At 32.4% G+C, this 15321-nt stretch overlaps 1 protein-coding gene and 1 long non-coding RNA gene across 2 annotated transcripts; one reads left to right on the forward strand and one right to left on the reverse strand.

The window, feature by feature from the left end:
• Positions 1 to 583: 583 nt before the first annotated feature.
• Positions 584 to 15276, reverse strand: LOC128165817 (ubiquitin carboxyl-terminal hydrolase 31-like). Its single transcript, XM_052830662.1, has 11 exons — positions 14353 to 15276; positions 13733 to 14059; positions 12450 to 12655; positions 12170 to 12287; positions 11842 to 11951; positions 11547 to 11624; positions 11288 to 11414; positions 10720 to 10842; positions 10437 to 10611; positions 9138 to 10346; positions 584 to 4193 (listed from the first exon to the last, which is right to left on the reverse strand). Exons 1-11 carry the CDS (start codon positions 15175 to 15177, stop codon positions 3772 to 3774), a joined length of 3720 nt encoding a protein of 1239 aa, XP_052686622.1. The 5' UTR covers positions 15178 to 15276; the 3' UTR covers positions 584 to 3771.
• Positions 4831 to 7802, forward strand: LOC128165820 (uncharacterized). The gene is made up of 3 exons (XR_008241097.1): positions 4831 to 5265; positions 5982 to 6156; positions 6675 to 7802. It is a non-coding gene; the product is annotated as an uncharacterized LOC128165820 (long non-coding RNA).
• Positions 15277 to 15321: the final 45 nt, after the last annotated feature.

Consider the following 15321-nt stretch of genomic DNA (forward strand, 5'->3'; position numbering starts at 1 on the left):
ATATGTGATGAAATGCATGCAATATCGGTTTTAAAATCGTTTATCATTTTACTCTTTATCATTCTCTCTCCTTGCCCATTCCTTGTTGAACACAATAGATCCTCTTGTGTCCGACATTTATATACTGAAATAAAGGTCAGGACAATTAGCAGACTACAAGCAAGATCCAAATTCTTGATACTTTTGTTCCTGGAATTTAAACACTGAAGGTCAAGAAAATTAATTCTAAACAAAAATTTAAGAAAGCCGTAAAATCTTTCTTGTCTACTAATGCAAAAGATATACTATATGAATGCTTGTCAAAATCCATTTTTAACTTACGTATTGTTATTACTTTTAAAGGGGCATGGTCACGATTTTGGTCAAATTCTATTTTTCTGTTTTTATTATTTACAATGCTTTAGAAATGCATTTCTAATGATCAAATAAAATTTGAGAGTCAGTCATAGAGTTATAAGCAAGATACAGGGTTAAAAATTCTTTGTCTTGTAAACACTGCCCGTGCCCTGAATAAAATGAAATGAAATGAAAAAACAAATAACCTAATATTAATACATCACCGAGAGAGAAAAAAAAACCCATGTAAATTTCATTATTTCTATTTATTTCCTTGTCATACATTTACATGTGTTCTGGTATGTACATCACTAAAGTTTGACAAAGTGAATTCAACAAAATGTGGAATGAGTCATCAATAAGAGATATCAACCAACAGAACAAATAACAATGTTGGAATGTCTACCTATATAAAACTGAAGATACAGCGTTGTATATGTCAGGCCACTTTTAAAGAATTTTAAATTGTATGTCTCCCCAAACTTGGTGTTCAAGCTTTGGGTTGGTAGACAGGGAGACTCATTCTTATTTATATTATTTATTCTTCAAAAATACATGAACAACTTGAAACCATGCATTCCTTAAATGAACCTAGATCTTCAAATCTACCCAGTATTCAAATGAAAAAAAAGAAAAGAGAATTCTCAGAAGGTAAATAAAAATATTTGGAGTTGGCTACATTTCCTCAATTGGTCAGAAGAGGGCACACAAACAATGTTTTAAAAGTGGCTCCAGTGGTTAAACCAAACAATTTTCAGAGGAAAGTTGGAATGACTTAAATTAATTGTTAGTGGTAAAAATCTTTAGATACAAATTGATACCCGCTTAATAAAGTTTATCTGACTGGCAGAAATAAAACATCTTATAAAACACTGAGATATTGGTAAACACTACAACATGACCTACATGTAGATCTGGGCCTATTCCTGGTACAATCATTTCATGTTTAACTATGGTACAAGGGAGCTAACAAATATTCCAATATGGCACCGTCATTTATATAAAATTGTCTTTCCTACCCATATTCCTCGTAATAACAATGTCAACCATACTTGTATTAGTTGAGATAATTAAATAAGAAAGTTATAAACAAGAGAGTGAACTTAACCCTTGATTACAGGTTGATATCCTTGATATGTTTACTTATATCTTAACCATGTTCTCATTCCATCCCCTTCATAAAGGGAAGACAATTATGAGTAATTGTTTTATGTACATTTAGTATGTTAAATTTTCAAAACTTTAAATTTGCAAATGAATTTACAATTGGAATTTTTGGTGGAAAAAATTTAACGTCTGCATATATACCACTGAACATTATTAAATAATCCGATATCATAGCGAAAATAAAATGATAATACAATGGACTGTGTAAGCTACAGCCTAAAGATAAAGTCTCCCTGATTTTTAATATGTTTTTGAAGTGCCAGTTATTCTACAGCTTCTTACAATATATGCTTCAATAGATAAAAAGTTTTGAAATAATGCTTAATTATTGCAGAGAGATTGCAATGTCATGCACATGGAATGTGCTCTGGAAAAAGAATACTCCAATACAATTACACAATTCTTTTAAAACATACATGTAAACTACAATAATTGATGCATTGTGGAATCTTGATCATTTTCAATCAGATAATTCTTCTTCTAATATACATGTATATCTTAAAATAGCCAAAATTTAATGTAAAAAATATTTTAAAACCCAGAAAATATCAAGGACACAACCTTTTAAATGTGGAATGATATAAGGATCATAGTAATCAATGCACCAATCTGACATCTAAAAATGTGAACAAGAACTGAGTGAAAATAAGAAAATGCAGCAAGTGTATCTACTGTACAAGTAATGATAATGCCATTTATGATTCATAAACTGTCCTATACAAGAACGACATAAATTTGTATAGAAATATCACAACAACTTCACAACTTTATGTGTAATAATGATTTATATGTTTATACAATGGAATGTTTTAGATGCAAGCTATCTCCAACTGATTTAGCAATCTAGAACCCTTAATATAAATTACGAGATAACTCAAAAAGTAACAAAGCACTTAAATATTGCACAATAAACAGTGAAAGTTTCAACCCATTGGATTAACTCTTTACCAACCCTGCACTTTCTGCTCTAAACATAATAATACATGTATAACAGTAGGCCGAAAGATCTGAGCATCCTATAGCAAGCCAACTGAACATAGATTACTAAAGAAATGCACAAACAAACCTTCTGTGCACTATCCCATCAAAATATTTAGTATTTGGTTTCTGGAATTCACCAAGACTGTTTTTTCGCCAGTTCTATTGCTACAAATCTGACACAATAACAGTACATTTAGTTACCATACCTAAACATGGATGAAATGAAAATGATATCAGTCTTTGATTTTGCTGCAAAGCATATTATAAACATCTTGTACAATTAATCATCGTTGTATAATATACCACCAAAAACAATTAACAAGTCCTAACTTGTCTATAATCTGTTCAAATGCTGTACCACATTCTCACAACATCAGGAATCCAAAATACATAAAATAAAAATGTCACTAACCATATAATATATATGCTATTATAATTATATAATTAATAACAAACAAAAACAAAACAATACAAATCCAGAACAAATCTTTAAGTAGTATACAACCTTGCACATTGAGGCTGAAAATTTTTAAATCACAAAAGGTGCAATAGCTGTATTTACATTACTTTAAAAACAAAAAAAACTGGTCTACTTACTTCATCCTTTAGATGACAATCAAAACTGTTCCGTTACACAAACTGATACAAACACCTAAACTTGTGTAGTAGATAACTGCAAGAATTTTGTACCTTAATCCAACTACGAATCGTATTATATGGTAGGTAGTTCATAAGGTAAAATCAATGCATTTTTAAAATTGCACATCTGTTGACCACTTATTTACTTTTAAAACATGATACAAGATAGCTATGTTTATAAGCTCCATTTCAATTTCATAATCTAAATCAATTAGATTATTTATCTAAAGTACAAACATTTTTCTGAGATTACCGGTACTAGTAATATCCTGGTAATTATTCTTTTACTTAACATTCAAATCTAATAAACACTGAGTGAAAATAATGCACTAATTAAGATGATGCTGAATTGTCTCAATATCTATAAAAACAATACTGTTTAAGTCATTAAACTTCCATTTACAATGAAGATTAATACAAGTTATGATAAAAGTTACGAAAAAATGAAATCAATCTTTATGACAATGTTATTAATAAGATGAAATTTCACAGTGCTATTAAATTCAAGTTACTTATATGTTTTTAATCAAATCTAGTAAAGACAAAATCTGATAATATGACAAAAAACAAAACTGTAAAATAGCTAACAAAATCAAAATACTAAAACAGTTCTGTACTCGATTGTTTTTAAAAAACATGTTCATTTGTTTACACTGACGACTCTTTCAGACAGGGCGAGTAGAGTTTCTCCTTTTTAAGGTTATCCTGCTCCTCTCTGTTGGGGGTTTTCCGGTAATGTTTGTGGGGCTGATAACGGGGGAAACCCTCCACGAAAGAGATGGAGTCTGTATGCTGGACACCGTCGTATACTGGTCTCCTAGAGCCGGCCTGGTGGAGGTGGGGTGAGCTGGGGATGGAGTCCGTTATCTCCACGATCTGTCTGGGTGGTACTCCAATATTCTCCTGCTTGTTGCGGTGGATGGGAGCAATGGCATTCTGGATGAGGCTGCTGTCTGTCAATGATCTCACAACTGGGGAATCACTGAGCTCGCCCTCATGGACCCTCTGGTTTACCCGAGCAATGGTGGCAAATTTATTGTTTGTTGTAATGCTATTTCTTGAATCAACACCTTTAAGAAAATAATAAAATTACATGTACATGCAATGTTATTCACTACTAATACTAGCATATATTGTCGCTGGCACTGCAGTAAAAGGCCAAATTTTTATGCTACCCAAATAATCAAATTTAGTGACTTACTGAAAAGGGGAATAACTTAATTTTCTACAGAAGATCACTTTTATTTGGGATACATGTACATAGTATTATATTTTTTGTGAAAACAAAAATATATAAATTCATGAGTTACTGGTCAAAAATTTTACCTTTACAAAATGTTTAAATTCATTTGAAAAAAAAACAACAACTTATTCTTTTTTTCTTGCAAGTTGAGACTCTTACAAAATTATCAATATTTTTATAACTATAGTATTTAAGACTCTTACTAGTACGCAATGCTTAATGTTCCTCACTACACCTTGAAATAGTGTTTCAAATCAGCAAAAAATTGCTTGATTATGATAGAAAGCATGATGGATAAGAAGTATATATGTCAAATAGACGAAAAAATGTTCAATTTTAGATTTAAAATGATATTTTCAAAAATTTCATTCAGTAAACATGAACAAAAAACCCAGGTGGATTCGAACTCATGACCTGCGGTTCACAAGCCTGATACTTTAACCACTGAGCTATGACAATATACATCTGGGCCCGGTTTTTCGAAAGGTGGTTAACTCTAACACCGTGTTAACTCTGTGTTAAACTCGGTGTTAAAGTTAACCACATGGTTAAACGTTTTTCAAAAGTGTGTTAGAGTTTAACCATGTGTTAACTCTGTGTTAACTTTAATCCACCCCAAGTACCTTGGTTAAGATTTAACACAGTGATTAAATATGGCCGCCAGTGTAATTATTTTGCCACTTCAACTCAAAAATTGGTATAATAAGCATTTGTCAGAAATTTTAAAGTTTAAAAAATCTTACATATGATTAAGATACGGAAAGGCAACTGGCTTGACATGAAAAGTTGCAGTATCTGTGTGATATAATTATGGAAGAAGGATTTTGCACATGGTTCATACCCCCTATGTTGAAGGATCCCTTCATTGGAGGAGGCTGCATTGTTGACAGCAGTAAAAGGTACTTTTTTCTTTATTTGACCTTCACATTGATTTTATTGTTGTTGTCACATAAGACATTTAACAAAAATTTCCAAAATTATTCGTGAAATGGGTACTATAAGTACAAAAACATTGTACAATTTTTTCCTTGAATTTTTAAAACATTAATGAGAAAGGAATTATCAGCTCCTTGATAAATAAATATTGAGTGAACATGTTAGCATAATTTTTTTCAATGTTGTTACTGCATATTAAGATTTATCTCCCTTTTGACAAAATGCAAGTGGTGGATCAAAATTATTTCTGAAACGTCTATAGTCTAAATAAATGTTATGCACAGTCAAGCAATGTAAAGAAACTAAAATTATATCTGATTAGAGCAATATTGGTATGATTTTTATGTACATGTATTTTATATTATATCTTCCTTTTTTAAATCACTTTTTTAAAGAATAACTGCATTTTAAATTTTTGAAGCATTTAATTTTTAAAACTCCATATAGTTATATTGATTTAATTAAATTAGTGATATTTAAATTTGACCTTATTTATTTCTTTCCACTGGGCAGATCCCAATCATGATGCACATGTTTTTTGAAGTGTATCTATTTCAAATGTACATGTATTTTACATTGTTAAATGCATTTCTGACATGTTTTAAGTATATATCTTTATGATTTAAAAAAATCTGTTGTTTTGTATTTTCAATACATTTTAAAAATTATTTATTTAAAGATTTGGAAGAAGGAGAACATGGAATGTTCTGCTGGGTGACACTTGCTGTGCTTGATACCTAATTCTCCCAATGCCATATCTCATGAGGCCCACAAACTGCAGCCAAGGAGAAATTTATTCAAACATGCATACCAAGATCAGAAGTGAAATTGAGAGGTTCTTTTGTTTGCATAAGGTGTGATTCTATTTCTTTCTTTTTTCACTGAAGGTTGGGTATTTTCAGTTGAAGTGACAATTTTTAAATTATCATGGTATTTCACAAACAATTTATAACAGAGCATTTATATGCTTTAAGACTAAATATTTTAACATAAACTGAAAATTTCAATTAGGGAAGTATTATTACATTTACTGTGCTCTCAATCGACAAACCTGATTAGTCTCAATTACTGATCGAATTATTAAGAGTTTAATGTCACCTGGATGTGAACTGCTTTGCTAAACCAAAATCATCATCTTTACATGTATATGCATGTAACTCATATCAGAGTTATATGAATACAACAGGGTACATACATGTATACATAAATCAGTACATGTTTTCTGTAGTGTCCATTTTAAACAAATTTTGTAATCAGAACTGTTCAAAATTTAAGGTGAATATATGAAGTTTAGTCCCAAAATATGACTATATTTGTCTTTATTTCACATTTGTTGTCTTTTTGTATACATTTTATCCTTTTTAATTCACAGATTTGCATGATACAGGAATTAACTGCCTGCGTTGTTAATTGAAGAGGACTTGGAGAGACTGCGAAAGATGCATGAGTATTTGACTACAACCAACCTCTAAGCCTCAAACACCATGCACCAAGAGAAGGAGAACAATTATTGTGACATTTAATCTAATGTCTACATCCTAATTTATAATTATAATACACAATAGCCAAAAAAAATTGAATTCTCTCTCTCTCTCTCTCTCTCTCTCTCTCTCTCTCTCTTAACATGTCCAACATGTTTTTATTATGAAATTGTTTAAAGTACCATAAACTGGAAATTATAATTATTAAAGTATGTAAAACAATGCGAATGTAAACCTTTGCACTCTCTCTCTCTCTCTCTCTCTCTCATGTAAAAGAGTATGTTGATTACTTTATATTTGTACTTTTATAATATAATAGAGATTTTCATCCAAATATGAAATACCGAATAAATAAACATTAAGTATACACAGAATGTTACATATAGATGACTCGGTTTTTGTTTATCACAGCTTTTAGGTGTTGTAAATGTTATATTGTTGTGTTTTTAATGACAAATTGTTGTCTTTAATTATCCATGATAGATTAAATATTTAATACATTTATTTTGTATGTTTTTGTCTATAATGTCCTTGTATAAAAATATGCATTTAATACTAGTAAGCCTCTTACCCTTTTATTTAAGGCATATTTTTCTTTCAAATTAAGTTTACATGAAGACAAATGCAGTTATCATTGAATACAAAATGTAAAAAAAAAAAATCCAAGTTTTTAGCTCCTTCCTGTCCAAAGGTGAAATTTTACACATATTTACATATATATATAGTTGAAAAATCACCCATTCCTTCCAATTGTCTCAATTTAAATTGCATGTAGGATATGAAAATGTACATTTTACATAAATTAAAATAACATCTGCTATAATAACTACTTTTGAAATGAACAAGAAGCAACCATATTTTAATCTTTGTATTGTATTTAATATGCATTTAATAGAAAAACATGTAAAATTTGAACATTTTTCTTGGATTTCTTATCTGTCTCCAGCTACCCGGGTGTGTTTGAATTTTATTTTAATAAAATTAAGGCAAACATCACAGTAGTAGCTAGGTCTTATTTATTTTATCATGGTTGGAAAGGGAGTAGATTTTTATTAAATATGATTGTTAAGCTTGCTTTTTAAGAAATTTAAACAAGAAATCACATGCAGGACGGCATGTATGTTGCATGTCTCTAAAATGCTACAATTCATCCAATTTTCAAAAATGGTCAATTTTTAGTGTCGGTGATGCATGTTTTCAAATATGTGTGAGAATTAACACTAGGAAATTGCCACAAGTTTCATAATATTAGGTGAAAGATTTAAAACCACTGCTTTTTATGAAAATCAATTCATAGGAGGAGGGTATGCATGCAAGGGTATTTCTAAGTGATGTGGTGCTTTTAGAATGATAATATCATGTATATACATGCAGTATTGATTAAGGTTTCCTATTAAAAGAGGTTGAACAACAATTGACCTCTTAAATATTAAGTAAAGATGTTTTGCTGAAGAAGAACCATATGAATCTATGTTAAATAGAGTAAAGTGGAAATGGTGGGTTCACTTAAATGACCATATATTTCTCAAACCTCAATGAAATTGGCAATATGCGGTATACTTTTTCTCAAAATTGCATAAGCTTTCTTATTCCAAGACAAATTGTCTTTTCATAGAATATTAGTGTAAGTTAAACCCTATAAATTAATTAGAAAATTTGTTGAGCCTTTGAACTGTATTTTATGATACATGTACCTAATTGATTTACCGGTATACACATTGAAAGGAATTTATAATGGTATTTTGAAGCTATTACATTGTACTTTAACGGTGTTATATAGACAACAAGAAAAGAAAGGATTAATTTGGAAAATTGCATACTATATAGGATCGGAACCCTGGAAATGATATAGATGTTCAACATATAATTATATCAATAATATTTCACTAAATTCAAACTTATTGAAATCCCAAAGCAAAATCTTCTTTTTTCTTCATATATAGGAAGTAGAAATGAATTATGGGTAACCAAGTGATTACCAAGTGGTTAACTCAGTTAACACAGTGTTAGCTAACCAATGTGTTAAATTGCTTTTGATCAACAGAATTTAACCACTGCGTTAGCTAATCACTTGATTAGGATTTAACATGTCGTTATCCTTAACACGGTGTTAAATTTAACCACCTTTCGAAAAACCGGGCCCTGAATCGTTTGATACAAACAGTTTAACAAAACATTTAAATCGCCATCTTGTGACGTAGTGTCTTAAAAAGTATAAGTCTCGGTGTAGTGAAGTACCTTAATAAAAGCAGTTTGACAAAAACAATGAGTTATTTCCCTTTCATTTTAAAAAAAAAAGCCCCAAATTAATAATTGCATTGTCATGATGATAACAATAAAAAGGTCATTCTTACCTTGGCTTTTTAGGTCATTTATTGAGTTTTGTTCCAGCTCATGGTATCTTATTTGGCTTTTGCTTCGTTTGAATTGTGGCTTTTTAGCAGCTTCTTTTGCAACATATCCACTCCGTGCTGGATTAGACAGTTGCCTGTTGTAATCAATTGGTGAAAGGGGTTCATCTTTATTTGGCCACACACTGCCATGATGTGGAGAAAAATTGTCATTTGTTGACACAATTCTTGATGGAATGGAAGGAGGGAATGACCTTGGCCCTAATGGCACATCCACGTCATCTTGATGGTCACTTACATGTCTATTCTGAGAAGCTGAGATTCTTCTCTCCTCTGGGTCTTGTTTACCAGTGGAGCTTCCATTGCTATGAGAAATATTCCTCTGTTTAGCCTGATTCTCAAGATGAGCATGATTTTCAACATGTGTCTTGAAAGGTTCATATGTTGTCTGACCAGTTTTGTGATTCTGTCTGACAATGAAGACTTCTTTGTCTGGCAACTTAACAGTCAGTCCACTACTAACAGCATGCTTCCTCTCATTGCTTTCTGCTGGCAGGGGCTGTTTTACTGGGGATGATTGCTCCCTTCTTTTTTCTGTGTATTTGTTATGATCGTATGGTTTCTTATTGTTTATGTCACTCTTTGCTGTAAAAACGGCCTCCCTTTGCACATCTGCTTTTTTCTGTGTGGTCTTCAGTTGACTTGGCCTCACTAGTACATCACTAGCCTCATCATTTCTCCACGCTTTATCAGGTAAATAATCTGTCGTTTCTAAATTTGAGTTTGTTTTGATGTGTTTGACATCGTTTCTACAAATGCTAGGTTCTGAGTCGGATCTTTGGAGAGTGCCATCTTGAGTTTTAGCAGGGGAGGTGTGAACACGATTTGGTGGGGTATGGATTTTGATCAGAGGAGAATGCTCAGGAGAGGTTAGATGGGGAGGAATATCTTGGTCAATGATGTTTTCTGTTGGCTGTGAATTATTGGAGTTTCTGTTTAGATTTTTAGTTACACTTTTGAATGCATTGGGATACAGTTTGTAGATCCAGTGATAGCCGGTCTCTAGGTCCTCTCGTACACTATTCATCACACCCTTCCTCTGGTAAAATAACAAGTAAGCAGAGGAGGTTTTCACTTCAGCTTCAGCCATTGGCTTGACCTTGGAGTCATCAAACTCATACCATTTACCATCCACTGGATTCTTGCAAAAAGCTTCAAAGGAAAAAGATTACATTTACAACAATTCAAACCTCCCTTCCATTCTTTTATTGTTTAAATTGATACAATGATATTATTATTCACCTGTATAATGGCCGCCCTGCATGTTGCCATAATGATTTAGGACACCGCTGAGCTCATAAACCATTTCTGTTCCATCTCCATCATTGTAATGTCGCCTCACAACATGCGGTGACATGTCGAGGTCTCTGACAGGGAAGTCCACCAGGGTACTCAGCTTGGTTCTGCGTAGGCCAACCTTAATTCAAAACAAATCAGATATCAATCCAATTCAATACACATCCGTACACAAAGTACTGAATCATTTAAATTGTTGGAAGCAGTCGAGGATACACAGGGCAATTACCTGTCTGAAGCGTTTGAGATGGATGACCAATACATCGGGTAGCGACCACAGCCCAATAGTCTTTGTGGCTCCCTTCTGCTGCTTGTGACAGTGTGGACATTCCCACGCATCATCACCACTCAGCTGAAGAATAACATTCCATGAAAGTAACATGCATGAAAGAAATCCTAACCAATGGGAAGATTACTGTAAACTTGTTCTATTTCAATTTTAACCAGTAAAAGTTGTAGTTGCTTCTTATCCCAGTAATTCACCCTTACTATGTATAATAAAGTATAAAATTTACAATTACAATCATAGAAATATTATACATGTACATGTACTTATTGTATAACTCATGATTTGAAATTACAAAAATTTCAGGTACTGTAGTTTCATGTTTAAGATGGCATAAAAGTTTTATTTGAATACCTAAGTTTTTGTTATTGAAAAGTCTGTTTTCATAAACAATACTTAAAATTTTGTCTGAGCTCGTAATCCTTATGTCTGGGACTGAAATACCTCTATACATTTTTTATTTCATGTTTACAGTGTATATAATCAAAATGTAATCCGAGATGAGCTCTACCTTTTCATCCCGGGTAAACAGCTGGAGGCATTCCTCTAGGGAGACTTTTAATGGCTGCTGCTGGGTCGCGCGAACTTTCTTCACACTCGGATCTTCATGAATCACATCATTGTCCTTGATAATTACTCTTTCGAAAAAAATATTGATAAATTGTTGACAAATTTTAGTCATTATAAACCAAAATTTTGACCTAATGTTCAAAACATTTAACTATAAAATGCCCTTATTAAGCCTTGATAAATAGACAAACCAGATGTACCTTTCTTTAACAGCCGGTTCCCATTCTGCAACAAGTTCTAAATGTTGAGGGCCATATTCAGCTCCATATGTAAGAGCACTGAAAAAAAAATATATAGGTGTGTTTCAAACAATCTAAAAAGGTAATTAATTATTTTTTGTTGTTTCTAAGAGGAAACATTAAAAAGAGTTATCTGGTATCTATCACGGTAACTGTAAAGCAACTTACACAAATCTTTCTCATTTTAAAAATTATACTATCAAATAACCGACTTGGCCTTTTATTTGTAAACTAAACAATTGATATTTTAACTCACCTTTCAACTGCTTGTGTAAAAAGAGGCATGATTTCTTGGTCATCTTGTAAGTAGTATCTTTTTCCAGAAAACTCATCCACAAGACGCAAGCGAAATAACACATCCAACTTCTGTGATACACCAAAAGAAAACTCATAAAAATTTGGAAATCGTTCCTTGATGTCATTTAACTTATGGTATAAAGGCAATTATTAAGTTTTTCTCCCACCATCATATTAATTGGATGAATCATTTTATTTCTTCAATAGCACAAATTGCATGAAAACACAAGTGAATTTTCTACAAAGTGTTGGAACAAAAATCAATTTCAAACAATTATAATCATCACCTGTGCCAAGAGTCCTTCCCGTACACATTCTCCAATTGCATGAAGAATTTTCCTTTGCAGACTCCTGTAGTCTATGTCTCTAGGTACACACAGAATTACAGGAGCACAAAACCGTGCACTACAAAATCAGTTCATCAAAATAATAAAATCTGTACAACAATATCTATACAAATCAAATCTGCACAAAGAAACAATTCTTTTTCAGTGTTCCGCATTTCACTATATGACTATAAAGTTAAAACTGATAATGCAATTATTTAATTCCAGTAAATGACATTACTATCTGGTAGGGGATGACCTCCTTTCTGTGTTGACAACAATCAACTGTGTGTAGGAAGACTCAAATTCCTCGGAGCTGCTGTCCTGACTTGGTGGGGGCAAGGTTTCGATGGCATACACAGGCTCACTCTCTGATATATCTGTAAGGGGCTGGTCATCACAATATCGACTCTTGAAACCATCTTCAAATATCTGACACAGCACAATCTGAAACCAAAATCAAACTGAATCAATAAATGAAAACAATACATTGTAGTGCTTATAAAAATAATAGCAATGAAATTACATAAGGCCAAAAAAAAAAATATGTGTGTTTCCGGTTTCCCGACCGACCCTATTTTTTATGCGCCGACCCTAACACTTTTTATTCCAAATCCAGATTACCAACCGTAATTGGTCTTACAAATCAGAGTCCAAAAATCGCTTGTATCTATTCAATAGAAAACACCACTTACCAAAGCGTTTTAAAGATTTCTAAGTGCAGATTGACAGTATGGATGAAAGTTATCCTTGGTTATTTTAGCTTAATTATCAATGCAATAAATAGTTTCATAGGGCAGTGATGTGTTAAAAATTAATATAATTAAAAGATGTACAAGAAAAAAGCAGAGGCAAAGTTTTTTTTTTTTATATTTCTGGGGATGGAGACTGCAGACATTGTAAGTCTTTGAATAGGCCCAACAATCATTCTTATATTATAAATATGATTTTAAAATGCTGCAGTTCAATTGCAAAAGAAATTTTTAAAATTAGTCTTAAACCATTGATTATGTATTCATTTTTTTTTTTTGAATTATTGAAAAGATTTAATTCTAAGGCTCTCGTCTAATCAACCAGAATTTCCTCTGTTTCTGAATTCAACACTTACAGTTACGATATTAATGTTTACTGTTATGTCAGTTGACCAGGAAAATAGAACTAACAACCAATTTATGATATATTTGTGGTAATGAGTATTATACTCTGTTAATTTATAGTGGCTGTCATATTTATATTTTCTATTTACATGAAAATAAAATCTTCGTATACTTTCTAAATAAACCTTAGATTTAAGAAAGCTTTAATTCTGTAACAGTTGTCTCTATCCACGATTGCTCCTCCTGTAAAATACATTTTCTTATTGTATAGAAAAATCATATGCTAGGAAAGGGGAAAACTTAAAAGCTCATTTAAAAAAAAAAAAAAAAAAAGCCGACCTACCTACCCTATTTTAAAATTTGATGAAATAGGAAACACACATATTTTTTTTTTTTGCCTAATGACTGTATTTGATGTTAAACTTACCATTGATGGAGAAATTTTCATTGAGGAAGCTATCGAGTCCCTTAATTCCCTGATAGTGTCATGCACATTTAACGTTAATCCAATTTTAATCTGCATCGGTTCAATGTCTCTGGCAACATAGATCACATATACTGGCCTCGAGGTACGAACAGGCAATGGCAAGGAAAGACATAGATAGGATTCGAATGTATTGCTAAGCTTCTGACATTTTGGACACTGCAGTGAGGATCTGTAGAGGGCCTGGAACAGATTGTACAGCATACACCCACTGTTCTGCTGCATCACCTCTTTGGCTGCAGTCTCATCAGAGATTTCTGATGTGCTAAGCTGCAATCAAAACAAAAGTGAACATCACAATATTTATTACCATTATCACAAAAGCAAATTCTTGGTGTTTATTCCAAATAGACGTTCTACCTTCATAATAACTACAGAAGACTACTACAGAGACTACAGCTCTATATTGCAGGACAAAGAGATGTGTTAATTGGTAGATATTTCAAACAATAACATATTTTATCAAACCATATTATTAATTCCTCCAAAAAAAAATATACTGCAGCTATCAAGAAACAGTGAACTGTACAATGGACACAATTTTAAACGATGCATATACCTACCCTTTTTGTCTTCTCTTTTTTCTTGTAGCTAGTAAAAATGTCCTCATTTAGTCGGTCTAGAAGCCAAAGAAAAAATTCCTGAGAGTCATGTTGTTCTGTTCCCTTGTACTGACTGTTGTTCTTCCCTACAATGCTTTTGAAACCACTTGATACATCTCCAATACCACTTAAGCTATTATGCCACAGACATTCTAATAATTTCCCTAGCTGTTCTGCAACATCACTCTTTTGAATGGCAAACTTTTTAGAAAATGGTTTACTTTTCATGTCATCCTTGTATTGCTTTGTTATAAAGTACCTGGAAAACCAATCAGTGTTACTTAGACACTGTATCACAGCATTCATAAAACAAGTGTTTCCAAGATTTGGGATACCAACAGTTCCAGGCACAACGCTCCACACACTATTAGTAGGGCGGTTCAGAAGGAAGCGAGATGTTGAATCACTTGTCTGTTTCCCATTTGATGTCCCACTCCTCCGCGGCATTGAAGGTGTCCATCCTCCTTTTGGACCACCGCTCTCCACAGTGGTTTTTTCAGCACTTGAAGAATTTTTAATGCGACTCATAAGATTGATTACAGATTTAAAGCTTGGTCGCGACCTCTTTTTACGTTTTGGTAGTGAATTTGATTTCAATGGAGCATCAGCTATAACCTCTACAGGACTAATCGGTTTGACGTTTGGCGATAAATATAAACTTCGACTCACTTCCCGATGATGCTCTGAGAGTGCTAACGGTTGTTTACTGTCTTTCGTATCGTCTTCGTCAACTAAACTACTTACAGATAATGCCTTTTGTCGTTCAGAAGTTAAATTCAAGTCCATTATTACCAAAGTTTCACTAATATGACAGATATAGGCTGAAAATATCCTTCTGTTTTTCTTTTTCGTTTGACAATCGCCATTTTTTTAAAATTTTGTATAATTGTACAAAGATTGTTTCGGAGAGTAGCAATGAAATTAACGAAT

This window comes from Crassostrea angulata, chromosome 10, assembly GCF_025612915.1.
Source record: "Crassostrea angulata isolate pt1a10 chromosome 10, ASM2561291v2, whole genome shotgun sequence".
Lineage (NCBI taxonomy): Eukaryota > Metazoa > Mollusca > Bivalvia > Ostreida > Ostreidae > Magallana > Magallana angulata.

Bases quoted from the DNA above. Each gene is read 5' to 3' on its own strand.
- LOC128165817 (XM_052830662.1), bottom strand. From the start codon at position 15,177: ATGGACTTGAATTTAACTTCTGAACGACAAAAGGCATTATCTGTAAGT. The intron at 11,625-11,841 runs GTGAGTTAAAAT...TTTTTTTTTCAG, and splicing joins TTTACACAAGCAGTTGAAAG to TGCTCTTACATATGGAGCTG. The intron at 10,612-10,719 runs GTAATTGCCCTG...TTTTGAATTAAG, and splicing joins ATCTCAAACGCTTCAGACAG to GTTGGCCTACGCAGAACCAA.